This window comes from Sminthopsis crassicaudata, chromosome 5 (genome assembly GCF_048593235.1).
Source record: "Sminthopsis crassicaudata isolate SCR6 chromosome 5, ASM4859323v1, whole genome shotgun sequence".
NCBI lineage: Eukaryota > Metazoa > Chordata > Mammalia > Dasyuromorphia > Dasyuridae > Sminthopsis > Sminthopsis crassicaudata.
In genome coordinates this window covers 140,850,524-140,873,740 of record NC_133621.1, presented here as the reverse complement: position 1 = coordinate 140,873,740, position 23,217 = coordinate 140,850,524, and the positions used below count along the sequence as shown (strand labels likewise).

The 23,217-nt window shown below is 35.0% G+C and overlaps 1 protein-coding gene across 4 annotated transcripts in view; it reads right to left on the bottom strand.

Moving 5' to 3' along the window:
- Positions 1-23,217, bottom strand: part of LAMB4 (laminin subunit beta 4) — a 154,891-nt gene that overhangs the window by 112,777 nt on the left and 18,897 nt on the right. For 3 of the 4 annotated variants that reach the window (XM_074268333.1, XM_074268332.1, XM_074268331.1), the window contains exons 5-10: positions 9,777-9,912; positions 6,793-6,866; positions 5,474-5,662; positions 4,375-4,438; positions 3,415-3,629; positions 1,393-1,513 (exon numbers count right to left, since the gene is read on the bottom strand). In XM_074268333.1, coding sequence (XP_074124434.1) covers positions 1,393-1,513; positions 3,415-3,629; positions 4,375-4,438; positions 5,474-5,662; positions 6,793-6,866; positions 9,777-9,912 — 799 coding nt within the window. Of the gene's footprint in view, positions 1-1,392; positions 1,514-3,414; positions 3,630-4,374; positions 4,439-5,473; positions 5,663-6,792; positions 6,867-9,776; positions 9,913-13,121; positions 13,316-23,217 lie in introns of those variants that run through there. The other variant, XM_074268334.1, reaches the window with a different exon arrangement.

Sequence of the window (23,217 nt, the reverse complement as noted above, 5' to 3'; positions counted from 1 at the left end):
AAATTAATTAACAAGTCTGACTTAGAAGAAAAGTCTTTGGATTGCAATTCCCTCCTCTATCTCTGGAAAGAATTTCTTTTCAAGATGGACTAAAAATTCAAGGAATTGGACTAGATCACATTTTTTGATCCCTTCTAGTCCTAGTAAACTATGAAACTATAATTCTAAGTCTAGGTTGTGATCAATAGATATTAAAAAGATAAAATATTAAATTAAAACTCCTTAATCATATTTTAAATACTTTGGAAGTTATACATTTCATACAGTCCATCTTTTTGTTCAATCAAAACAGGATTAAACATATTTTAACTTTCATAATATAAATTCTTGCTTTATCATTTTTTAAAATGTTTAAATTCCTTGAGATAGCAAGTTTTCTTAAACACATGCTTTTCTAATATCACACTTAGAAGAATTTGGTATACTATACTTTTTTGTGTCTTTATTTTTGTATGAGGTATTTCTTGGAAGGAAATTTCCTTCGTTAATTTAGGGCATTACTTGGCAAGTCCCTTAACTTTTCTAGCATCCTCAGCAATTCTCTTAAGACTACAAAATAGATGAAAGCGTGCCTATCTGCATTGGTGGAGGGAGCTTCCTCATCTGGGACTTCCTTATACCAGTAAAATCACAAGTCTGGTTTCTAATGCCCTGATTACTAGGGTTCCTTGAATCTTTTCTAAGCTTTTTAATATAAAACTGAAGAAAGGAAGCTGAGTGAAAGCCTTTGGCTTTATTTTGCATGTTCATAACAATTCTGGGATAGTATTATTTATAGTAATGCAAAAGTCTGCCTTGCTCATGTTCTGAATTCTTATCTCTCTGTTAGAAAGTGAGATAAGCTCAGTTTCATGCAGCTGGATGGGATAACTATATGGCATTTGAAGAAGTAACTGGGATTTGTGTGTATTTTCTTAGAACTGTGACATCCCACCATCATTTACTCCACTTGTATAATGCTTATATTCTTTCTGCAAAAAAGGACAAGACAGCATGACTTTTTTTTTTAAAAGAGGTAATCAGGTTTAAATGATTTGTCCAGAATACACACATATGCTTATATGAAGCTGGATTTGAACACTAGGTCCTCCTGACTCCAGAGCTGATGCTCGATGTACTGTACCATCTGGCATGCTTTTTTTTTTTTTTTTTTTTTTTGAAAAAAAAGTGTTGAGTTAAAAATTCATCTTTCAAGAATTTGAGAAATTTAAAGCAGAACTTGGAACAATTGGAGTTGCAAAACCTTCTCGGGAAGTTTAGGAATTATAGCACCATTTCTTTGTGAAAGACCATACTTGAACTTCTATGTATGTATATATGAACATGTATATCAGATGTTCATGAACTTACATCCTACCCTAAAAATAAGCTGAGTATATATTTTTCACTCACATCTGCAAGCATTATCCTGGAGACCTTCAGCTGGCCTCCAGGGAACATCATGAAAGAATTCCTTGCATCTCTCACAGTTTGGACCATCTGTATTGTGCTGGCAGATACACTGACCATGAACCTGGTTTAGATAAAGAAATAAGTATTTTATAAAAGAGGATTTTTCTGTTTTGGTGGCTTTTTAATGGAAAAATATTATCTTTTGATAGACGTTTCAGAGCTGTGGCTCATCTTATGTACTTGTGAAGGCACACTGTATCAGACTAGTGAATGACTATTTTTAATACAGATAGAGAACTGTACTAGAAATTGGACTGGGGCAGTCACTTCTGAATGTCTTGATTTTCCTCTTTCTAAGATGGAAAAGAATAGCAACAACAATAACTTAAATTTATATAGTACTTTCAGTTTTGCAAAATTCTTTTTGCATTTTTTTCTATCTATCCCTTCTTGTCTCATAGGAATGGAACCTTATAGTTCATTTTGATGTTACTATAGGGAGGAGTATAGTACAGGAAGAATATTTACCTGCCAATGTGACTAAGGCATCAGAATTAATGACAAAATCAATATACAACATGATAAACGGATTCTACCTTAACTTTTCATCAAGGTCAAGGGTACATCTGATTGTAAAATGACTCTCCTGGCAAAATTATTTGTGACAAGACAGTAACTAGGAAGAAAGGAGATAAATGCTGTGCATCTGACTGAAGGAATATTAGGTTCACATTAGCTTCATGAAGTTATTAGCATCTACTCAGGTCCTCCTAAGGATGTCCCAAATGACTTTTTTTTTTTACTCTTTTCTCACTCTTTACTTCTCTGTTTTCCCACTTTAAAAATAATAAAGATTCCAGCTCCCAGCAGGTGCTATTAAGCCATATCCAGCCTATAAAGGCTTTGGGTCCAGCCTATGATAGAGGGCTTTTTTCCTGGTGTTTCTTTCATTTGTGAACCAACTTCACTTAGACTGTGAAGTGGCTCATCAGCAGGTAGGCATCAGGGCACTGCAGTTTTTAGATATAGCAACTGTCAAATCTTATCAGCTATCAGAGATAGCTTGGGATCTGTGTTCCTGGATTGCCATTGAGGCTGGAAGCTATTGGAGTACTAATGTATGGACAATAGAGCCTATTGAAAACAGAATGTTGTACTTTCATAATGGTGGCAGTTTTTCAAGGCAAATGACAAGAATCAGAAAGATCCACAACATGGAAAAAAAAACCTTTACCCTTGAAAGTTGCTTTGCTTGCATCTGTTGATAGTAATGGCTACAGATAAGAGGTCTGGCAGGAGTGAGTTCTCTGGGCAGCTGTGGAGGCTGAGTCTTTGCTAATGGTAGCCCTTTGCTGGGATCACCAGAGATGCCAGGCTTTGTTTTTTGTTTTATTTTTTGGTTATGTAGGTGCAGGAACTAGATTTTATCAGTCTATTTAGAGGTGATCAAACTCTGGCAAACTGGCCAAATTCCCAAAGGGACTGATTTAAAAAACAGAGACCCACTTTATTATCAACACTGTCCAGGACAGAACAAAAACTACCCAGGCAATAAGTCCTTCAACAAATGATTGAGTAAATGAATGTGAAGTTCCCTCCCTATCCCCATTCCTGCCTCTTGAAAGAACAGTTCTAGTCTTGAAATACTTTTCTTTTATTCTCTTGTTGGTTCAGAACTGTTAACATTGCAAAAGAATCAAGCTGGATATGTGTGTGTGTGTGTGTGTGTGTGTGTGTGTGTGTGTGTGTGTGTGTGTACTTTCATTCTCATGCTTATTGAATGGGGTACAAGGAAGGAAGAATTTTTTAAAATATCTTTTTGCATACAGAAGTATTAGAGGGATATTTGGGAGTTCAAAATCTATGCCCCAAAGGAGTTGCCAATTTGAATTCTATCTATTCTCTCAAAGAACAGGCATTTTCCTGCTGATTTCAGGACAATTCAGGGGCAATATGCATTTATGTCAATGCTGATCTGTCAGGATATTGAAAGGAAATATATCAGGAGGGTCTGAAACTTACCATTCCAGGTGGGCTGAAGACATCTCCCCGGACATCCTGTGTGGGGCCACATTTGTTAGCATGACCATTGCAAAAGCATCTTCCCCGAACAACCATATCATAGAGAGCATAGTAATACTTATCAAGGGGATCACTTGGTCTTCTTCCAAGCAATGTATCCCCCAGAGTGTGTAGTTTGGTAAAGTTTATCCTTAGGTTTGTTAGAGTCACTAGATCTAGAACAAGGAAAATGAACCAAAAGGACATATAAGCTACATCTGTGCAAAACATCTTCCTTAGCCAACAGGAATTTTAGGTTGAGTACACCCAAATGCAAGGTTAGGATTTGGAGAGTTTGAATTAATGAAGCAAATAGTAAAAGCAAACAAAAAAAATCTCTCTTTTGCTAAATACAAACACCTAACAAGGATACACAACTATAAGCACAAGCCTCTAGTTCCCCACCAATATGGTGCACCTGGATTGAAAACAACAATCCGCAAGAGAATAAAAAAAAGAGATAGACTGAAGAACTTAAGGAAAATGAAATAAGGTTTGCCTGCCAATTTCTATTGTGTATATTATTGATAAAATGTTCAAATATTCATTTTAAAATACAATACTTGGCAATAACAATTATTATAAAATTAAGCATTTTTATTCCCATTCCTTTCCTGATAATGGTTTACATAGGATTGAAACAAAATTAAGTTTTGACATATTTACTTTATTCTGGTTTTGGGTCTTCGTGACTAATGCAATGCAGCCTAACCAGCTCCACTGGGCCTGAGCAGAATGAATAATGTAAAAGACAAACTTCTTTTAAAATATTTAGAGAAGATACAACTAAATATGGTATCAAATTGGAATATAGAATACAGAATAAGAAAGAATAAGATGTGCCAAAAGAGCAAGACCATAACACCACCAAAATGTATCAGTAAGGATAGATAAGGATTAAAAGTCCGAAGTTACTCATACCCTTTATGTAGAGGCTGTAAGGATTTTCTATTTCAAAGCTGGGATCCAAAGCTTTTAAAACAACCTATAAAATAAAGATGTACAAACTATCAATATTTTAGTTCACATTCATAACTGCAAGATTCAACCCTAATGAAACTCTGTCTGAACACACAAAATGCCTACTCACTGCACCTCGGCTACTCAGAATGCTCTAAAAGAAAATGAGACTAAATTAGAGAGTAAGAAATGAATATGGTTCATATTTTGTAAACATAAATAAGAGACTGTGTGGTATAAAGAGAAGGAAGAAAAGAAACAAGCATTTATTAAGTGCATTCTATGTGTCAGGCACTGTGCTAAGTACTTTGCAAATATTATTTTATTCTCACAACACCCTTGGGAAGTAAGTGCTATTATTACCCTCATTTTATATATGAGGAAACTGAGGTAGACAGAGGTTAAATGACTAGCTCAGGGTCACACATCTAGGATCTGAGAGTCAAATTTGGTATTGCATAGATATATTGCCTTTATGCACGGTATAGCTTTTATACTGCACATACTATATACTATATGTATATAGTATATATGTATATACATAACATACACACATATGTTTTTATATTGCCTAGATTTTGTCCAGTATCTCTACCCCTCCTCTTTTGCCTTCAAGATTATTTCTTATCATAAATTTGTGTTTTAGATGAATTTAGGATTAATATCAAAATATCAAACTTTTCATCTTTTTTTAAAGCCGGAACAGTTGAAGTTTCAATAATAACAAGCCAAATATTTCTCCCCCAGATCTACTTCAACCATATAGATAGAAAATAGAATTCAATTTAAATAAAAGAAATCCAAGGGAGAGTTAGGTAGTAAAGTGGCTAGAGTGCCAGGTATAGAGTCAGAAATAACTGAGTTCAAATCCGGCTTTAGTTAGATACTAGCTGTATGTATGACCTTAAGAGTGTCACTTAATCCCATTTGCCTCAGTTTCTTCATCTGTAAAGTGTACTGGAGAAAGAAAAGGGCAAACCATTCCAATACCTTTGCCAAGAAAAATGGGGTCACAAAGAATTGGATAAGACTGAACAAAAGAAATCCAAATGAATTGTACCTCTCCTTCAGTAGAGGGCTCAATATCAGAATACTTGGAGTCACAAACAAGGTCATCCACTCCTTGTGCTTGGCCAGATGGGATGTTGGGAAAAGATGTAGCACAGTCTTTTGCAAAATATCTAAAAACTTTCCACGTTTGGCCATAGTCCACAGATCGCTCAACTAACATGGCTGCAGGTCGGAAAGTCTGTGAAAGAGGATTTCAACAAACTTCTTCAGAAAGGTGGAATTTAGTGTTAACCTTAAATCGAATTCTAAGATTTTCTATTCCACATTATTCACGGTGAGGGCTATAGAATGACTGATGGTTAAACCCAAGCTTTGAATATTTGGTAAGGAAGATCCTTTGTAAATCCAAGGGTACATTGTGATTAGAACCCTAGGATTTGGTTTTCTCATCACAATAGTTTGACAGGGAGTCTTGAATCTCCTTTAATCTTCTGTCTCCTAATCCTTATAAGCTCCAATTCTTTACATTCACATTCCTATATCCTCTGCTTAATTATCTGTCAGGTCCTCTATCTTTTTTCTCATGTAGTAGCAGTAGGGCACTACACAAATACTTGAAAGATTTGGCCTCTGGTCCCATCTCTGCCAATAAATGGATCTATAACTTTAAGACAGTCTCCTTATCTCTCTGGACCATATTTTCTTTATCCATAAAATGAGGGGATTGGGGGTAGGTTCTTAAACCCCTTTCAGCTTACATGTTCTATAGTTCTAATCCCCAGGGTCCTACACATACACACTTCTGAACTTAAAAACCAAATACAATTTCTACATTCATAAAAGAAGACTAAAAGAGAATTGTGCATGAAACTACTGATCTCTATTATGTATAGCTTGCTTTTCTTTTTAAGGATATAATAAATTCAAACTTCAGCTTTCAACGTTATCTTGCTTGTCTATGCTTCCTTCTGGCCTTCTTTCTATTCTCTTCCCTACTTTTATTATTTTCTTTAAAGATGCCTCAGTGACTTCCTTTTCTACTTCCTTTTCTTCCATTTTTTTGTTCTTCCTCCCTTCCAACCTGGTCCTCTCATTCTCCTTATTGGAAAATAAAAGAAAATAAGTTCTTATAACAATACATGTATACATCTATATTTTTTAGATAGCACGTTTTAAAGATTTTTCCCTCTCAGTCATACACACCCATTCCTTAACGTAAAGTTTCTTTTCTTTTAATTGAGAATATAAAGATAAGATGGTTTAAGTTTGGATTTATGTAGCACTATAAACTATAGAGAAATAGAATAGATGAAATAAGTGTTCAATGGTTATTGTCCAAGGGAAGGATCAGATCTTAGACACCTATACCTTAAAAGTCATTATAAGATGGCTGAATTGAAACAGTGTCTCTAGATCCAGTCTGATGCTGACATTATCAAGACCTAAAGAGAAATTAAGAAAGAGAAAATCAGTTATAGTCATATGCAATAACTTACTATGTAATTTCTGTATCTGGAATTTATAGTAATTTTTAAAAAGACAAATAAGATAAAAACAGCTAATTAAAGCAGTTTACTATTTTTAAAAAAATAGTAGTAGAGTGCATTGCTAGGACCCTAGTTGTGCTCCTGGAATGAAAATCTGAGTATAAGATTTGCTGGACTTGTCCAGTCTCTGGCTACAATCCATCTTTGTGGCAGAATACCACTGTGTGGCAGTATTGTCAACAAATGGGAAAGAAGGAGTAGTCTACTATTCTGTCATAGGTGGGAGAATGGATGTATTTCTCCTTTTCTAAAGAGACAGGACCTAATTAATTAGATATAAATGGCTTTTAAATCCACAGAAGGACTGTGTCTTATCCAAACATTGCATCTTCCCCAGAGTTTAGCATAAGTGTTCTGCACACAACAGGTAAATCATATATTTTTTTTTTTGGAAAGCTGGATGAATACATTTCTATTGAAGAGATGCAGATTTAGGAGGTATATAATTCACACATCAGCTTAAGATCATCATCCCAAAATGATGTCAAAAGTTGCTGAGGAACAAATGGAATAACTACCATGCAGGACTCTGTGTGTGTGTATGTGTGTGTGAGAGAGAGAGAATGACAGACAGACAGACAGAATCTCAGACACCCCTTTGGCAATCTCATGGATTCCTCTCAGAATCATATTTTAATATGCATAAAATAAAATAAGTAAACATAAAAATAATATACATAGAATAACATTTTAATATGTTTAACATACAATAAAAGCCTACAAAGGAAAATAATTATATTGAAGAAAAGTTATAAAAGTATATTTTTTAAGTCAATGGACCCCAAGTTAAGAACTCTTGCTCTAGAGGAAGTATTTTCAGCATCTGAAGATAGCTTAGAAACTGAGGCAAAGAGGTATAATTAAGAAGGATCCAAGTAATGCAGGAGCATTTCTTAGGATTGCCAAAAAGACAGCAGGGGTTTCAGGCCAAAGAAAGAGAGATTTGAATCTAACAAAGGCAGATTATAGAACTATGACATTATAAATATAGATCTAGAAGATCTATAAGTATAGAACCTCCAAGGTCATTTCATTCAATTCCCACATTTTTAAAATGAAACTGAGTAAAATATATTAAAGGCGACATTTGAACCCAGAGCCTATTCATATCACCTTACCATATTTTCTCCTTGTGGAACAGGAGGGAGAACTGGGTGAGATTAAACATAATTATTGACCTCAAGAAATGATGGGAAAAATAGTTGAGTGCCAACAATGAAGAGAGAAAACTGAATTGGACATGATATAGTAGGCCATTAATCAAGGTGAAGCTCTGGTTTCATGGTTAGTTCATTTGTATTTAGCTCATTTTTTTTTTTTTTTGAGCTAAGATAGTAAGGTAGTAAGAAAAAAAATTACATTATCTTTTTCCACTTTCTCTTGCTTATCTATGTCATTAAATAAGAAAAAAGTAGTGAATTATATACCCTGGGTAGACAATAATAAATACTGCTTCTATGAGATTCCATAGAATTTCATAGGTATATTCATTATGTGGCAATTCATTTCATATGGGATTTTTTTCAACATTTTTCTATTATTTTTAAGGAAAAATGACACACATGTAAGGATAAGGTTCCACCTGCAACCTGATTTCTGAAAATTCAAGATAATGAAATTTGAAATGTGTAAATTAGATGGGTTAGACCTTATAATTTGTCATCTTTGAACCTTTTTTATTGGATCAAGAAGGAAATAGTTAATAGGTGAATGAAACAAGCTAACCATGAAGCTAGCTCTCTGAAGGAGAGTGGAAGAGAATTCTGTGTTTAGGGATGCCCTAAGGAAGCTGACCCTTGTGCCTGAGCAAAAGGCATCAGAAGGAGGATTAGGGATGAATAGAGTGTTATACCCTCCTTAAACTTTCCCCTCTTTCATTGACCATATAATTGGAGATATTGGATCAGTAGTTAGCAGCACACTCAGCCAGGGGTAGTAAAAGATTCACTGAGGACAAAAATTGGATCCAGCTATAAAAAGATCCAAGGGGACAGCTCCAGGGAGTATAAACTCTTATAGCAGAGAGAACAATAGCTATGAATTGTAGAAACACACTATCCTTAGAGCCCAGACGAAAGCTCTATCTAAGGGGAACTTCATGAAGATAGTATGAAGGAAGCAAAGGATTCTCACTAACCAGAACTTAGGAGATACTCCTTTGTCACACATGGTCCTTACATGGTGTCCCAGTACGTCTGATAGTGCAGCAGGGAGGGTACCCCAAATTTAGAGGGATTTTTCATATCAACTGTTCTTACTATCAATGTTTAGAAAATATTTTTGTAATTGATTCAATAGGAGAAACACACTATATAGAACAGCTGTAATAGAAACCCTGCCCATCAATCTGAGAATACTGAGAAGAGTAGTATAGGTGATTGAACTTCTAGGAACCCCAATCTGTGACTTCAAGTTCCATTTGGTTGGGTAAGCCCCAAGAGAGTGCTACACACAGAATTTCTTTTAACATACATATAGCAATTGAATGTATCCAACTAAGAGATTACTGATCAATCAATACATAAACATTTATTAAATACCTACAATAAATCAGACATTGTGCTAAGCAACAGGAATACAAAAAGATATGAAAGGCAGTCACTGCTTTCAAAGAGCTATATTTCTAATGGAAATTAATCTTTCCTTAAATTTTTGTAAGTTTTCTATCTACACATGGCTCTTTGATCTTTGCCTCTTTTATTCTAGTCAAATATAATATTAAAATTATTTTTAAAAACTGCTTTAATGAGGGTTGATTAATAATTAAAATATGTAAAAATGAAAAAGTACATAATGAAATAGTACCATTTTCAGATTGCCACCATTTCTTTTTTCTATCTGATTCAAATGTTGTAATGACATTCTCGATTGCATGGCTGTTGGCTTGTGTATATGGATTATATGGATATCTAGAATCACAAATGAAACATTTTTGTTCACCCTAGAAAACAAAATAAGTCAAATTAAGACAGAAATATAATTACTTATTATAGAACTAAATTAGAAAACAAGCAGTGCTTATGTTTATTGTTTTCTGATCCATTTAAAAATACAAAGATGAAAGGAAGTAACCAACATTTTTTTTTCACCAGCGGTAGCTTAATTAGTATAACAAAGTGAATTAAAATCCAACTTTTGCATTTTCATGGTTTTGTGCAATTTTTTTTGCCTGAGAAATGGATTTACATGGAACTGTTCCTTCCAGATGCAATAGGATATAAATAAAGCAGTTTATTTTTTTTTTTAATGAGAGCACATATATCCATTTCTAGAACCACTTCATTTATTTTTTGATTGCACTAACTTAACTTGAAAAGTAGTCAAAACAACTCATATTTTCTATCTTAGATCTCTCAAAAAAGAATATTTGGAAGAAGAAACTTTTGAAACAAATATTCTTACATAATGTATGTAATTCTTATTGTTAGCTTCTGGAATCTGTTCCAAGTAGCCTTCTCTGTTATATGCTGTAAGGGTCTCAAATCAATTTGTTTGAAGTTAGTAAACATGGATTAAGTACCTACTATGCTGTCACCACTAATACAAAGACAAAAACAAGCAAACAAAACCGCAGTCCTTTTTGGAGCTTACATTCTACAGTGAGGAAAGTTATAATACACAAATAAAAATGCAAGATAATCTGAATATGGAAAAAAGTCCTAATAACCAGGACCATTGAGATAATGGATATAAAACCTCTTTGGACAGTATAAAACATTATTCAAATGTAATATAACAATAATGATAATAATCATTGTTTTAGTCCCTGGATTCCAGATCTAGTTTCAGCATGGGGGCATTCCACAAATTACTCTTTGACTCATGTTTCCACTCAAAATTTCCTCTAGGAATATCAAAATACTGCTAAAGTCTCAGATTATCAAAGCAAGAGCAAACACACATGAATTTATTGACCCTATATAACTCTAGAAATAGCTATAGAGCTGCCAATTCTAACGTGGCTTCAGAACATAAATTGTTCTATCTATTGTGCTTCATTCTCTTCACCATAGTCCATCAATCATTCACCCACCAGCCCTGGATGGATATCTTGCTCTTGTTTCAAAACCTTTTCAAAGGTTCTGCTCCTAAACATACAAATAAAAGGAAGGGAATGTGGCCAAACTAGTATGATCATAGAGTCATTGCTTTTGAGTTAAAAGACACTGAACAGGTCATTTAGTCTTATAGTTGAGCAAACTGAGGGAAGGGAAGAGAAATGATCTGTTCAAAGTCACTCAGATATTAAGAAAAAGATTCAAGATTCAAACTCAGGTCTTCTGACCCCAGAAAGAATACTCTTCTCCTACCACAGGAAGTAATGTCCTGATCCCTTAATCTTAGTTTTGTCTTTATGCCTTTCCAGGAGACTGGAATAAGTGCTGAAATTGATAATTTGGGTGATCCCTAAACCTAGGGTGCTAATCTTTATATGGATAATGACTAAGTTCTACATATTCTTTAGAGATTAAGCCAAGAGGAGAAGAGAATGTTTATGTGAAGCTAGAATGAGCTATCTGACAGAATTAAATTCTTCCATCATAAAGTTAAGTTAAAAACAAGAATCCTTAACCTCTTTTGTATTAGTTCTTTCATGAAACTCATGCAATTATTTTCAGAATAATGTTTTTAAATTAATTAAATACAAAGATTACAATTATCAAAATACTTTTTAAAAAGCTAAGCAAATGACTTCAGGTTAAGAACTCCCAACTTAGAAAGATATCCTTGAACACGAGAGCAATAGCTCTTTTGCTAAAATCACCTGAATTCTTTGTTCTAAAAAGTTTGATGCCTGTAACAAAGGATCTTTTTCAGAAGAGTAGAGGACTAGGTGTTAAAGGGAAGAAGAGATAACTTGGGGGAAAAACTGATATTTTTTTCCCCTAAAGGGTATTGATCCTATGGATTTTTTTCAGCCTCAGCTTTTCCACCTATAAAGTGGATATAGTACCTCTCTCCCAGGGTTATTATAAAAATTAAATAAGGTAATAAATGACAAGAATTATCTTTGCAGATTTTGAAGTATTCAAAAAAATGACTCATTATTATGATCATTTCATTCTTCTCATTTTAAAAAATGGAGTTCAGATGGAATTAGAAATGAGGCAAATGTTTATCTTAATATTATTTCTTTATCATCATTGTCATTATCACCCTTGCATTCACATTTAGGTTCTATGTTTCTTGTTGCGAGGGAATTTTTTAAGTGTCATCATCTGTCTTTATTTTGAATGTTCCTCAAAGTTCCTTGTTTTCACCCCCCCCAAATGCTTATTGTTAGGCAATTATTAATCAAGCATGATGTGCTAGATGTCCACTCAGAAATTCAGAGTGGAGATAATTCTTACTACCCTCACAGTATAAGTCCCAACAAAATGACCATATTTGAAAAACTAGAACTGCTTTACTTTACAGCCAACACTTGACTTTTATTTTGTTTAGTTGTCTATCATTTGTGACTACACTTATACTTGCATTTCATATTACATTGATAGTTCTCTAAAAATCTTCAGTGGTCCATGAGGTGCTTGTTTTTGAGTATATGTAGGATGATAGTGATTTATAAGAATCTTAATGAATAAAACTGATTATGGGATAATAGAATATTTGAATCATCGTGGGCCTTGTCTGGTCAATCAATCAACAAGCATTTATTAAGCAACTACTTGTGTGACAGACACTGTACTAAGCTTTGGAAATACAAATATAAAGAATAAAACAATGCTTACTTAAATGAATTTACATTCTAAGAGGGAGAGAAGTATACATAAAATATTGATAGTATAAATGTAAAGTTAATAAATACAGAATGGTTAACTATAAGGTAGTTTTTAAGGATGGAACCAGCAATTGAAAGAATCAGAAAAGCCTAGATGCCGCAGATGGTGCTTGCCTATGTTGCAAAGGAATAGAGGTAGGCTGATGAAATGGAGATAGACAAAGAGTGTATTCCATGCATGGAGGACCACCAGAGCAAAGACAGAGTCAGTGACATGTGTAAAGAACAAAAAGGGCGGAGCCAAGATGGAGGAGAAGAAACACACGACTCAGTGAACGTCCTCACTCCCTCACAACCAATTAGATAAATTAAGTCTCAAAATTAGCTCAGGACTGATAGATACCACAAGGACTGGAAGCACGACTTACCAGCTGAAGAGAATCTGGAGTTTCAACAGGAAAGGTCAGTTCTCAGGGGAGGAATAAGAAAGACCAGCACAGACGGTGGGGTAGGGGCACACTGCGCCCATTGCGCTGGGAAGGGCTCTGGGATCAGAGAAGCCACTGACGTAAAGGAATCTGACACAGGCTGTTAGCTCTTCTCTGCTAATTATTTAGCAGTTCAGAAGAGAAAGCCAAAATATTTTAAAACTCAGATTAGATTTTCCCCGATCCTGGGGGGTGACTCAGCTGACTCGGCACCAGGGGGTGTGGCCACAGCTCCCTCCTGAGAATAGTTAAGAGACTGACAAGTGGGTAGATACGGCCCAAGGCAACACACACTGCCTAGCTTAGCTGGAGGGAGTGGAACTCAGCTCCAGGAAGTCCCAGAGAAGCGGAACCTTTGAACTAGGGACCGCGGTTTCTGGCAGACACTTCCAGTCTGAGCACAGGGGCTTCTCACGTCACCTGCTGCAGACATCCACTCCCCACCTGGACACATACGCTGGGCTTCCTACAGTCTTCACTATTCTACGCCCTCGAAACACAGTAGTGCTAATCACCTCTGAGGCACTTCCAGGGAGGGGGTGGGGAACTCTCTCCCAGAGGTCTCTCTTAGCTCCGGCGCAGGGGCCGCTGCATCCATCCCGTCTGGGAGGAAGCTGGTAAAGAAGTAAATAATTTCCTACCCCAGGGACAGACCCCAAAACATTTTTTAAGTATGAGCAAAAAAGCTAGAAAAACTATAGATTCCTTCTATACAGAGAAAGAGCGGGTATCCAACCCCGAGGAAGTTAACAGCAAAGATTCAGAAGATAACAACCTAAAGGGGAACGATTCCTGCCCCCCATCACATAACTCTCTCCTAGAAGAAGCTCTTAAAAAAATGAGGGAGATTAAAGAAAAATGGGGAAAAGAAAGGGAAGTTATGATAGAGAATAACAACGTCCTGAAATTGGAGTTGGAAAAAATAAAGAATTCACAGGAGATGCAGGGAAACAAAATTAGTGAATTAGAAAAGGTTAAAAAAACACAGGAAAGTAGGATTTCTGAATTGGAAAAGATAAAAAAGTCTCAAGAAAATAGAATTTCTGAATTAGAAAAAGAAAATAATTCTCAAAAAAAAAAAATTAGGGAAATGGAAAAAAATTCAATAGAGCAAAATAATTCATTTAAAAACGAAATTGGGCATTTACAAAAAGAACTAAAAACTGTGAAAGAAGAAAATAACTCCTTAAAAGTCAGGATGGAACAAATAGAAATGAATGATTCACAGAGAACCCAAGAATCAGTCAAACAAAACAAAAAAAATTAGAAGCTAGAGAACAACGTCAAATACTTACTGGGAAAATCTATAGACCTGGAAAATAGATCTAGGAGAGATAATCTGCGGATTATTGGACTTCCAGAAAACTATGACCAAAAAAAGAGCCTAGATTCTATTTTACAGGAAATTATCAAAGAGAACTGTCCAGAGATAATAGAAACAGAAGGGAAAGTAGATGTGGAAAGAATTCATCGAACTCCTTCTGAAATAGACCCTAAAAAAAGAACACCACGGAATATTGTGGCTAAGCTGCAGAATTACCACACAAAGGAGAAAATCCTGCAAGCAGCTAGAAAAAAACAATTTAAATACCAAGGTGCCACAATAAGGGTCACCCAAGATCTGGCTGCCTCCACATTAAAAGATAGAAGGGCCTGGAACCTGATATTCCGTAAGGCAAAAGACCAAGGACTGCAACCAAGAATGAACTACCCAGCTAAGTTTAGCATCTTTTTCCATGGAAGAAGATGGTCATTCAATGAAACAGAGGAATTCTATATGTTTCTAAGAAAAAAACCAGACTTAAACAAAAAATTTGATCTACATCCACAAGACTGAAGAGAAACAGAAAAAGGTACACAGAACCCTTGAGAACTGTAACTCTGTTGTGGGTATATAAAAAATACTCAAGGATAATTTGATTTTACTGTTATAAAAGAAAAAAAGGGGGGTGTAGTAAAGGGAAGGAGGTCGGTTCAGAAAAAGGGGAAGGAGTGATAAAAAGAGGGAAACTACATCCCAGGAAGAGACATAGAAAATACACCATATCTGAGGGAACTTAGTGAGGGGGAGAATCATTGTGTGAATCTTACTCTCATCAGAAGAGGCTCAAAGAGTAAATAATTAACATATTTGTTTTTCAGAGAATTTTCTCTCACCTCATTAAAAGGGGGGAGAGGAAAAGGGAAAAGGAAAAGGAGAATAAGTGAAGGGACTTGGAGGGAGGGGGGAGGGATCCTAAAAAAAAAAAAAAAGAGGGAGGGTTGCGCGTCACAAGGGGGGTCTGTAAATTAAATATCGGGGAAGGGGATCAGGGGGGTCAAGGGGAAAAAAGCATAATCTGGGGATAATACGATGGCAGGAAATACAGAATTAGTAATTTTAACTGTAAATGTAAATGGGATGAACGATCCCATCAAACGGAGACGGATAGTAGATTGGATCAAAAAGCAGAACCCTACAATATGTTGCCTACAGGAAACACACTTAAAGCAGGGAGATACATACAGAGTAAAGGTAAAAGGTTGGAACAGAGCCTATTATGCTTCAGGTAAAGCCAAAAAAGCAGGGGTAGCTATCCTTATCTCAGATCAAGCAAAAGCAGAAGTAGATCTCGTTAAAAAAGATAAGGAAGGAAACTATATCCTGCTGAAAGGTAGCATAAATAATGAAGCCATATCAATACTAAACATATATGCACCAAGTGGTATAGCATCTAACTTTCTAAAGGAAAAGTTAAGAGAACTGCAAGAAGAAATAGACAGTAAAACTATAATAGTGGGAGATCTCAACCTTGCACTCTCAGATTTAGACAAATCAAACCACAAAACAAACAAGAAAGAAATTAAAAAAGTAAATAGAACATTAGAAAAACTAGGTATGATAGACCTTTGGAGAAAACTGAATGGCAATAGGAAGGAATATACTTTCTTCTCAGCAGTCCATGGATCCTATACAAAAATTGACCATATACTAGGACATAAAGATCTCAAAATTAAATGTAGGAAGGCAGAAATAATAAATGCCTTCTTCTCAGATCACAATGCAATAAAAGCTACATTCAGTAAAAAGTTAGGGGTAAATAGACCAAAAAGTAATTGGAAACTGAATAATCTCATCTTAAAGAATGACTGGGTGAAAGAGCAAATTATAGAAACAATTAACAATTTCACCCAAGATAATGATAATGATGAGACATCATATCAAAATCTTTGGGATGCAGCTAAAGCGGTAATAAGGGGAAACTTTATATCTTTAGAGGCTTATTTGAAGAAAATTGAGAAAGAGAAGATTAACGAATTGGGCTTACAACTTAAAAGGCTAGAAAAAGACCAAATTATAAACCCCCAACCAAAAATTAAACTCGAAATACAAAAATTAAAAGGAGAAATCAATAAAACTGAAAGTAAAAAAACCATTGAATTAATAAATAAAACCAAGAGTTGGTTTTATGAAAAAGCCAATAAAATAGATAAACCTTTGGTAAATTTGATCAAAAAAAAGAAAGAGGAAAATCAAATTGATAGTCTTACAAATGAAAAGGGGGATCTTTCCACCAATGAAGAGGAAATTAGAGAAATAATAAGGAGTTACTTTGCCCAACTTTATGCCAATAAATTTGATAACTTAAATGAAATGGATGACTTCCTCCAAAAATATAGGCTCCCTAGATTAACAGAGGAGGAGATAAATTGCTTAAATAGTCCCATTTCAGAAAAAGAAATAGAACAAGCTATTAATCAACTCCCCAGGAAAAAATCCCCAGGGCCAGATGGATTCACATGTGAATTCTACCAAACATTTAAAGAACAATTAGCCCCAATGTTATATAAATTATTTGAAAAAATAGGGGATGAAGGAGTCCTACCAAATTCCTTTTATGACACAGACATGGTACTGATACCTAAACCTGGTAGATCGAAAACTGAGAAAGAAAATTATAGACCAATCTCCTTAATGAATATTGATGCTAAAATCTTAAATAAGATATTAGCAAAAAGACTTCAGAAAATCATCTCCAAGATAATACACTATGATCAAGTAGGATTTATTCCAGGAATGCAGGGCTGGTTTAATATTAGGAAAACTATTAATATAATTGACCATATTAATAATCAAATTAATAAGAACCATATGATCATCTCAATAGATGCAGAAAAAGCATTTGACAAAATCCAACATCCATTCCTACTAAAAACTCTTGAGAGTATAGGAATAAATGGATTATTCCTTAGAATAATCAGGAGTATATATTTAAGACCGTCAGTAAGCATAATATGCAATAGAAATAAACTGCAACCTTTCCCAGTAAGATCAGGAGTGAAACGAGGTTGCCCACTATCACCATTACTATTCAATATAGTACTAGAAACGCTAGCCTCGGCAATAAGAGCCGAGAAAGAGATTCAAGGAATTAGAGTAGGAAATGAGGAAATTAAACTATCACTTTTTGCAGATGACATGATGGTATACTTAGAGAACCCCAAAGACTCTGCTAAAAAGCTACTAGAAATAATTCAAAATTTCAGCAAAGTGGCAGGATACAAAATAAATCCACATAAATCCTCGGCATTTTTATATATCACTAACAAAATGCAACAGCAAGAGATACAAAGAGAAATTCCATTCCAAACAAATGTTGAGAGTATAAAATATTTGGGAATCCATCTACCAAAGAAAAGTCAGGAATTATATGAGAAAAATTACAAAACACTTGCCACAAAAATAAAATCAGATTTAAATAATTGGAAAGACATTCAGTGCTCTTGGATAGGCCGAGCGAATATAATAAAGATGACAATACTCCCCAAACTAATCTATTTATTTAGTGCTATACCAATCAGACTCCCAAGAAACTATTTTAATGACCTAGAAAAAATAACAACAAAATTCATATGGAAGAATAAAAGGTCAAGAATTGCAAGGGAACTAATGAAAAAAAACTCAGAGGAAGGTGGTCTAAGTGTACCTGATCTAAAGCTATATTATATAGCAGCAGTCACCAAAACCATTTGGTATTGGCTACGAAATAGACCGGTAGATCAGTGGAACAGATTAGATACAAAGGACAAAAAAGGGTACATCTATAGCAATCTAATCTTTGACAAACCCAAAGATTCCAACATTAGGGATAAAAATTCATTATTCGGAAAAAACTGTTGGGAAAACTGGAAATTAGTATGGCAGAAATTAGATATGGATCCACACTTAACACCATATACCAAGATAAGATCAAAATGGGTCCATGATTTAGGCATAAAGAGGGAGATAATAAATAGATTAGAGGAACAGAGGATAATCTACCTCTCAGACTTGTGGAGGAGGAAGGAATTTATGACCAGAGGAGAACTAGAGATCATTATTGATCACAAAATAGAAGATTTTGATTACATCAAACTAAAAAGTTTCTGTACAAATAATACTAATGCAAACAAGATTAGAAGGGAAGTAACAAATTGGGAAAATATTTTTAAAAACAAAGGTTCTGACAAAGGTCTCATTTCCAAAATATATAGAGAACTGACCCTAATTTATAAGAAACCGAACCATTCTCCAATTGATAAATGGTCAAAGGATATGAACAGACAATTCTCAGAGGAAGAAATTGAAACTATATCCACTCACATGAAAGAGTGTTCCAAATCACTACTGATCAGAGAAATGCAAATTAAGACCACTCTGAGATACCACTACACACCTGTCAGATTGGCTAAGATGACAGGAACAAATAATGACAAATGTTGGAGGGGATGTGGGGAAATTGGGACACTAATACATTGCTGGTGGAGTTGTGAAAGAATCCAGCCATTCTGGAGAGCAATCTGGAATTATGCCCAAAAAGTTATCAAACTGTGCATACCCTTTGACCCAGCAGCGCTACTACTGGGATTATATCCCAAAGAAATACTAAAGAGCGGAAAGAGACATATATGTGCCAAAATGTTTGTGGCAGCTCTTTTTGTTGTAGCTAGAAACTGGAAGATGAATGGATGTCCATCAGTTGGAGAATGGTTGGGTAAATTGTGGTATATGAAAGTTATGGAATATTATTGCTCGGTAAGAAATGACCAGCAGGAGGAATACAGAGAGGCTTGGAGAGACTTAAATCAACTGATGCTGAGTGAAATGAGCAGAACCAGAAGATCACTGTATGCTTCAACAACAATACTGTATTAGGATGTATTCTGATGGAAGTGGAAATCTTCAACATAAAGAAGATCCAACTCACTTCCAGTTGATCAATGATGGACAGAGGTAGATACACCCAGAGAAGAAACACTGGGAGGGGAATGTAAATTGTTAGCACTACAATCTGTCTGCCCAGGTTGCATGTACCTTCGGATTCTAATGTTTATTGTGCAACAAGAAAATGATATTCACACACATGTATTGTACTTAGACTATATTGTAACAAATGTAAAATGTATGGTATTGCCTGTCGTCGGGGGGAGGGAATAGAGGGAGGGGGGGTAATTTGGAAAAATGAATACAAGGGATAATATTATAAAAAAAAAATATATATATATATATAATAAAAAAAAAAAGATCAGATTTGGGAAAAAAAAAAAAAAAAAAAAAAAAAAAAAAAGAACAAAAAGGTCAGTTTGGCTAGATGGAAGAACAGGAGAGAGAATGATATTTAATGAAGTTAAAAATTTAGGTTAAAGCCAGGCTGACTTCAAAATCTAAACAGAGGAGTATATGTTATATCCTAGAGGCAATAGAAAGGTGCTGGATTTGACTGGAATGGTAGGGCAGTCCCATACTCAGAAATGTAATTAAGAAAAATTATTTGAATAGCAGCATGTAAAATTGATGGGAGTGGAAAGAGATATGTGGTAAGGAGACCAATTAGTAAGCTATTGTAATGACATAGGTAAGTGGTGATATGGTTGAAATTGCAGTGGTCATCCACCCTGAAGCACACATTTCCTCCTGAATGTCCCCAGGAAGTGGTTCTCCAGTCCTCTCTTTGAAGAGTTCCAATGAAAAGAGAACCATACATGCCTTAGGGTCTCCTGAGATCCTTTTTAGCAATAGAATTAATAGATTTGTAACAAGGATGGTTGGCAGATATATCAGGGATGATCCATTGAATTGGGATATTCTTATGGAATTGGTCATGCATGGGAACATATGATCTTGAAGAGGTAAAGCAAAAACCTATGAACTGAGGTGCTTCTTGTGAAGATGGACATGTTCAGTTCCATGGAGGTATCCCAGTCCAAGAGACCAGGGAGTTCCTTTGATTATCTTTGTTGCAGGAAAAATCTTGTAGTTAGAAACAAACAAACTTCCAAACCTTGAATTCCCAAATCTTGTATGGTCAGAGTAATGTTATGGCACCAAAAATCACTTCTTGCCAGGGCATGTTGGTTCCTGACACCAGAGAGAATATAATAGCTGCTCAGAGTGAGTATCTATGTGTTATAGTGTTGAAAAATAACAGAATAACTTCCTTCTTGGGAATAAAGCTAGAAGCTTTTTTTTCTGGTCATAGATTTTAGAGCTGAAAGGGAAATTAGAAGTCATCTAGTCTAACCTAATCATTTTTATAAAGTAGCTGGTTCCTAGAGAAGTGGCTTATCAAAGGTCACACAGGATTTTGAACTTAGATCCTTTGACTATAAGTCTATGAGTTGTTCTTTTGTACTTGGCTTCCTCTCTTGTTCTACTGAATTTAGTCATGGGCTGGAATTGTTCATCCTGCCTTGTCCTTGGCCCAGGTAATTTCCCTAAGTGATTTCCTAGCATAAGGGACTAACTTTCAGCTACCAGCACTCCCTAACAAGAGAGAAAGATCAATCTAGGCACTCCTTTTTTTAATCAATAGATTAAATAAATTAATAGAATTAAAATAGAAAGTTTGCCATTAATTGAATCAGCTTCCTTCCTGCCCTTATTCCATTTCATAGAGTTATGATTATGTTTGTTATGTTATGATTGCCTTAAACCATTTAAGCAGGTATGAGATCTAGCCTCACTATAGTTTCTGTTTTGCTTTGCTCTTTGTGTATAATAGCCACAAAAATGCCATTTTATCCTCTCCCCCTTAAGTCTATCAGTCTGTGTGGATGACTCCTTGCCTATTCAGCTGTACCTGGCTCCCTGTTTGGCACTAAGAATATCTAGCATAATCCTGGCACTGGAGGTAATTACAAAGGGCAATAGCACTACTATAGCAAAAAGGTGTTTTAAAATATTTACATCCTGAATAGAAGTCGTCGCTGAGGCAACACGTTTTTTTCACATCTTGCACCAAATCTGCTCCCTCTGAATTTTCAGGCCTTGACAAGCACTTCTTAGGGGAGGATGCAGAGGAATGATTTTGGTTTGTGAGAGACAAATGTATATGCCAATGTTAATTTTGAAAAACACATGGCCAAAAAAGTAAAAGAGAAAGGAAATATGCTAAAGAATATATTATAAAGTTATAAAAGAAGTTCCTGTGAGTAGCTCATGACATTTTTCTTTATGGTTATGCATGTAGCCTATTTGCAAATTCCTACATGTGTGTTAGTTCAGAGGACAAGATGCTAAGGCAAATAAATAAAGTTTCAATAATTTACTTTTCCATCATTACTGAATGACAGGCTATTGATATACAAGAGAAAAACAACCAAGATGAAACTTCTTTTTTGTCTCTCTGTTCCTAATCACATCTACATTCTTAAGAAACTTAATTAAGACCTGGAATTTCAGAATTTGTAGTTAAGCATGGCAAATGTGGGTATGAGGAAAAGCAATCAAGATTCCAATAGTAGAGGAAGAGATCGGTGGAACAGAATTAAAACATATGGCCCTTATTTCCTCAAGTAAAATGGGGGTTCTTCACTTGGGGTATATGAATTATTTTAAAAAATATTTTGGTTACTATACTTCAATATAATAGGTTTCCTTGGCAATCATTTTTATTTGGTGTATTTCCAAAGATGAAGTCCATAAACTTCACTAAAATGCTAAAAAATTCTATGGCACCCAAAAAATTTGAGCATCCCTGAAGTAGAACATCTTCCTCTATATGGCTTTGTTTAATTTAGTTGTGATTTGTTTTCAGTCCTACTTGGAGTTTTGAAATTCTTTGACTGTTAAAGAATTTTTGTGTTCCTTTTTAAATATACAGAAATACATATTCATGGGTTCACAGATACAAACTCCTCATTGGACAACTTCATGGAAGCTGTGTGAAGTTTTGTGGAATACACAAGAGAATAAGCAGTGAGAAATATGGTAGCTATCTCCCCACTCACCTTCAAGAATAATATAGAAGCCTAATCTGTCATGGGACAACTCCAACGAAGCCAGAATAATGTGTAGTCAGGGGGATGAACTAGGTATCCAGAGGTTATTTTGAGCGATTTTGGGTAATGCACATGAAATACATTGAATTGTTCTCCATTTTACCAAACTTGTTTTATTTACCAAGAGTTAAAATTATATATAAAATTAAAATGATAAGAAACTCAAGTAGGAATTGACTAATAGCTTCAACTTTATATTTAGGCAACCTATATAAACAATACTTCTGAGAAAGACAAGCAAATGCTTGTCAGTATTATACCAGTTGCCAGATTCCTTTTATGACTGAAGCTTTCAAATTCTGTTTTCTGTCCCATAACAAGTCAAATCTTTTCTCCCATTCTTTGGGTCTATAGAGTTCTTTGCAAACTATAACAAGCCCTAATTTCTGGCTTATAGCAATTTGAAGGCTCTGATTTCTGAAGTCCAGAGTTTCTAAGTTAAACAGTTAGGATTGTTCATTTTGTTATGAGAATGGTTTTTGTTTATAATCTCACAAAAAGGAAACTTTTGGCATCTGGCATAGATTACAAATTTTTTGTGGATATGTGCATCATCCATATGGAATTGTGTGTGTGTGTGCTTAAATTGCCTGTAATTTTTGGGAACAATGTACAATTGCCTGTTACATGAAAGAAATACAAGAAAAAAAATTTAATTTCCATAGCTGTTTTTAGGAGCTGGACCATTGATTGCTATTTCTTATAACCTTATGCCAAAGGGATGTTGAGACATTGG